General features: G+C 36.3%; 1 protein-coding gene across 1 annotated transcript in view; it reads right to left on the reverse strand.

Moving 5' to 3' along the window:
• Positions 1-2,615: 2,615 nt before the first annotated feature.
• LOC132163563 (outer envelope protein 80, chloroplastic) overlaps positions 2,616-5,835 on the reverse strand; it is a 12,401-nt gene continuing 9,181 nt past the window's right edge. Inside the window, exons 15-16 of the mRNA XM_059573886.1 lie at positions 4,031-4,100; positions 2,616-3,636 (exon numbers count right to left, since the gene is read on the reverse strand). Of these exons, the coding sequence (XP_059429869.1) occupies positions 3,482-3,636; positions 4,031-4,100 (225 nt within the window). The 3' untranslated portion in view covers positions 2,616-3,481. The remainder of the gene's footprint in view (positions 3,637-4,030; positions 4,101-5,835) is intronic.

The following is a 5,835-nucleotide window of genomic DNA, read 5'->3' on the forward strand; positions in this document are numbered from 1 at the left end:
ACAAAATGTATAAGAATAGTTTTAATATTGTAGAGGGTATCTTAAAAGTCCATTTTAAAAATTAAACTATGAACTCACGCTTCCTTGTTATATACTGTTTCCGAGAGAGCACGACTGTGTCCTCTGTGAGATGTTCGAGTCTCCCTGCCCATGTTCTGTTCTGAGATTTTCAAACATGTACCTCTATTTCCGTAAACCAGAATATATATATATATATATATATATATATATATATATATGAAGAAAATGCACTTTACTCCTTTGAAGTTTGACATCTTTTTCAATTTGAACTCTAATGTTTAAAAATTAACAATGTACCTTCCTGAAGTTTCAAAAATTTTCAATTCCAACCATCCGTTACTTATCGCCGTCTAAGTAGACGGAAATCCCACCACGTGAGACGCATTTTTAGTGTTATTTTTTCCTAATTGCCCAAAAATAATAATAATAATAATAATAATAATATTTTTTTAAAAAAATATGAGTCACCCCCTTGGGCCATTTGGGGGTGGCCTGGGGTGGCTCGCTACCCCCAAATCGGCCATTTGGGGGTAGTTCGGCCACTTCCAAGGAGGCAAAGGGAATGGCCGAAGTTGGGGGTGGCTTTGGCCACCACTTTGGCTCCTTGGGCCACCCCAAATGGCCGGTTTGGAGGTGGGTTTGGCCACCCTCTTTGGCTCCTTGGGGATGGCTCTGACCGTGGGGTGGCTCGCCATCCCCAATTCGGCCAGATGGGGGTGGTCGTAGCCATCCCCATTTTTTTTTTTTTTTAATATATTTTTTTAGGGGCAATTTGGGGAGTAAGACCAAAAATGTCACATACGTCTCACGTGGTGGATCGAATTTTCGTCTACTCGGACAGTGATTAGTAATGGAGGGTTTAAATTACAAATTTTTGAAACTTTATGAAGATATATTACAAATTTTTAAATATTGAAGTTCAAATTAAAAAATATATCAAACTTCAAGAAATAAAGTGCATTTCTCATATATATATATATATATATATATATGTATATATGTATATATTATTTTCCTTCCATATTTGTAGTTTCACACGTACGCTTTGGGATTGCAATTTGCAATGAAGTTTCTCATGCCTCAGCAGTCAGCATCCCTTGCTCGAAGATTTCCCAAATCTGTCAAACAATTAATAAATACAGTCAAAGTGAAGAAGAGTAATAAATAAATAAATTGATGATTAAAATAAAAAAGAATACTGTGTTTGCATGCATAAGTCTGCAGAAGAAACATGTGGGACACTTTGTGGGGAGCTCTGAGATCGACACGTAAGGGAATTTCAGAGGAAAAAGGCGGTTTCAGAGTGATGATTAAATATGGAGTCACTGTTCATATAAAGTATTGACGTCACTTCACAAATTTTGTAGCGCTTATTTCTCTCTCGATCGCACGGTTTTTCTCACTTCTCTGCAAGGCTTGTCATTTTCTCGCTGCTGCTGCAGCTGCTGCTGCTTCTTCTTCATCGAATGCTTTTCAGAATCATAACCTGTAAATTTGTCTGTTGCTTCAGACTCTAATATATATAACCCTGTCTACCTCTCTGTCTATTACACGATATATGCATCCCCGAGGAATTTTCATTGCAGATGCATGCATCTATTGTATCGAAAAAACATTAATAATAAAAGAAAATTAACTAACTTTTATATATATATATATATATATATTAAAAATAAACTATTATTTTTCAAAAACATGAAGAAAAAACAAATTCCTCAAATTGTTTTCTTCTTTTAGCTTAACATAAAAATTTTCTGAAGAGAGACACTTGGCTAGAAGTGCAAAAAAACCAAAAAAAAAAACAAAAAAAAAACACATGAAAATCAAGTGCATTAATAAGAAATGCTAAAGCAGCTGTCTACTACTATTTTCTCACGGTTTTCAAAAAAAAAAAACATTTATTTTCCTTACCAAAAAAAAAAAATAAAAAACCACAAAAGACAAGATGACATAATTTTCCACATGTTGCACTTTGAGGGTGGGCATATAACTCACTAATGGTAGCCCAAAACAACTGAAAATAGCATTTTAATTATAAGGCACTAGCTAGCATCTTACAATAGAGAAGAAGATGATCGAGTACAACTCCAATCAACCACCAAGACATGAAACTTCTTGAAGGATCTTCCATAGGGCGGCTAACCAAGTAAAGAACGTTGCTTTTAAGGGAACCATACTCCGCCAAAATCTCTTCCATCGGAAAGAACTATCAAGAGGGACGATGTAGAACAATCTAACATCAAACAAGCCTCTTTTGGAGGGGTCCAACAAAGCTTGTCTTCACTTCCCCGCCCCAATTTGAAAGAATATAATAAATTAAAAAGCAAAACAAAGACATCTACCTCGCAATCATAAACCGATTTAATAAAGCTTACGTTCCAATAATGAGAGCCACTAGAAATCTTTAAATGATCTGCCACAAAAGCATCTTTAACGCAAGCAAAATTATACAAATCTAGAGAATTAAGCTTCCTTGGGGGCCTGATCCTCACACCACATATCATGTTTTATTTTTTACCGAGCATTGCTGTAAACACACAAAAAAAAAGAAAAAAGAGAGAGAAATACATAATGACATGAAGCCATATATGTTACGTTAAATACACAATGAATTGAACCAGATGTTATACAAGTCTTGAACCAAGAAGATTATGTTCTTTTCACAAATCAAAACGAAATTAATCCCCACAATCACTGTTTATTCAAGAAAGGCATATATAGCCGTAGAGGATGATGATCCGCTGGTACAACAAATATTGCAGCCTTAGATAAGCAATGTCTCTTCAGCCCTATTGTAAGATGGCTAATGTATGTTAATGAAGTGGGTGGGGACCGACCTATCTTGACGTCCTAAAATAAAAGACTGGCTATTCGGAACCTTTTCTGGGAAAGCTTGACAAAATAGGAAGCCACATCTTCAAGCACAATCGTACATACATTCTTCAACCTTAGGGTAAGAAATTTCTATTCAGCCCTTTTGGTAAAGATGGCTCAAGGAATCCTAAACAATGGATGGGGACCAATCTATGGGGATGGCCTAAAATGAAAAATGCTATTAAGTGAATCTTTCTTGGTAAACTTCGACAAAAAGGAACTCACATTTTCTAGGAAAATAGGACCAACTTAGTTGAAGATTGGCCTCACATTTTCCTTGGAATACTACTACATTTGGAGGCAGACGATTTTAGATTTTGTCGACTCAACATTTATCACATGTCATGTAAATGAATTAAAGAAAAAATTAATAATTCAAAAAAAAAAAAAAAAAAGCACAGCCATATGCACGCCCATAATTGATGTTTCCTTGTTGCCTCTCTATCCCCATTCCCCCTCCCCAAAAAAAAAAAAAAAATCACTAGCAACAACACTAGGCCTCTACATCAAAAACAAAAATTAGTTACAAAAAAGAAGTGTGGCGACTAGCATCCAAAGGAGAAGAAACCAGAGTACAAAGAGGACCTCAGTTCCGATAACCAACCCCGAAGTGAAACCTCTTGGCATGCCTGTCATTGAATGCGTATTCAAGACGTAGCGGCCCCAGTGGTGACTCAACTCGGATGCCAAACCCATATCCATATCCACTTCCAGGCTTCAGCCTTGCTCCGGCAGGATCACCTAACAAAGAAGCACGAATATTTGGAAAATGTGCACAAAGCAGCAAAACGAGAAATGTCCAAAAGAAATGAAGTCTTATAATTTAAATTGATCCAGCAGCACTTTAGCAACTGATGCTGGTCGAAAATTGCTGCCAACAAATATTCCTTTCTAGATAAAAGGTGAGAAAACCATCTGCCTGAAAGTCAAAAGTTTCATTGCCTACATATTTTCAAATTTTCCACCTCAAAGACAATAATTCAGCTTTACCGACCAAGATTTCTAGTCAGTCAGGTCATCCCATAATCATTGCCGTCATGTTGGCAAATATAACCCAAATAATGACTAGATAAATAAAACCAGAAAAAAAAAGACACCTAGGAAGTGTAAATGAAACAAACAAAAAGATACCTACCAGGCACAGTTGGGCCTGATCCAAGATCAGTTCCATAGTCAGCGAAAATAACTCCCCCTACTGGGCCCAACTGCAAAACAAGTAGGGAAGTCAAAATGGTGGATTTACAAGTAAAGCTGCAATGACAAGGTGAAATCTCTCTCTAGCTTCAAATGCTTTGGCATCAGCAGCAGAGAGAGGTGCTAGTCAAAGTGAAATGGCGTAGCCTTGTTGGTGAACTTAATGTTGCATAATGACAAATGCAATGGCCATAGAATTGAAACATTTTGAAGAGACGCAAGTGTTGAAGCAAACATATAAAGGAATCCTATGCTCTAAAAGACAACCCGACCCCCTTCCCCTCAACATAACACTTTAACAAATAAAATGCTTAATATCTTATATTCTAGGATAATCAACAATTCCAATTTTTTAAAATATACAAATTTCCAATTTGGTAATTTAAGTTTAAACAGTTATAATCCAATCCTAAGATTATGTTCAACACTTTATATATTTGGATTTCAGCACATCATAGCTTTGCTTGTTTCTAGTTTTGCAGATTTTCTGAATTTTTTTTTTTCTTCTTTTGATTAGGAGGTTCTCTTATATAGGGTTGCGCCCCACTACGCTTCATTAACGATATTGAATTACTTATCAAAAAAATTATTATCTTTTGAGATTAAAAGAAGTTTGATTATTAAGTCATTAATTTCTCTGAAAAATTTCCTAATTTTTTAATAATTTACTTCTTGAAGTTGTCAAGTAATTTGGCCATTTTCAAAATCTTGGTTTTAATCCTTCCTTACAACTTTCTTTTTGCATATACACTCAGAGTGTTGTTGTATGGAAGATGGTTTGGGGATTGTATACGGTAAGGATCTTCCCTAAGACCGCCGACCACACAAAAAAGACCACCCTCAATGGAACCTTTGTCCTCTAAAGACTTTGCCAAGGGAAACAGAAACCATCATGACAACCCATGACACTGTAGAAGAATTTAACACCAAACTTCTTGTGGAAGGAATCCACCACAACCTATATTCCCCTTCCTGTCTCATTCTTACTAAATACAACCTCTAGAACAAGAAAAAGACACCCACCTCCCAATCCTAAGCTACTCTAGCAAAGCTCACATTCCACTAAATGGCACCTCCAAAAAATTTCATGTGAGCTTCAACATGAGCATCCTTCGTGCGAGCAATACCACATAAAACTGAAAAGGCATCCTTAAGGGCCATATCCTCGCACCATATATCATGCTAAAACCTAACCTTGGAACCATCACCCACTTCAAATCTAGTGTGATTAAAAAACTTCCCCCAACCCCTCCAATTCACTTTAACTAAAGCATCTTACTCTTCATTTTCTACAGCTCATCCCAAGCCCGCCCTTTGACCACTAGGCTGCACCCTGACAGGTCTTACTATTCAATTTCTCCTCAAAGATAACTTATCTAAGACAAAGAAGACAATCACTTTTGCATATGCTCCTACACTTCCATATCCACTATCCCTTTTTTTTATGCTCCCAGCTTTTCAAACATCTTATTCATTCAGTATATATTGTCACAGACTTGATCATCTTAACCTTCTGACTCTAAAATACCAATTGCACATCTAGTTGGTTGTTTTAGATTTCTACTCTTTTTCCTAGCCTGCTTCCCTTTGCTTTAAGCCACTATCTGAAGTCTGTCAGGCAGTCAAAAGAACTTTCTATTTCTCTCAAATAAGGAAATTTTGACAAGATTTGAATGTTAAAACATAAGGAACATGTAGCAAAGCTGAAAGCTCTCCACTTGGAACAGCAATATGAAAATCACAAGA

The sequence above is a fragment of the Corylus avellana genome, chromosome ca10, assembly GCF_901000735.1.
Source record: "Corylus avellana chromosome ca10, CavTom2PMs-1.0".
In the NCBI taxonomy this organism is placed as follows: Eukaryota; Viridiplantae; Streptophyta; class Magnoliopsida; order Fagales; family Betulaceae; genus Corylus; species Corylus avellana.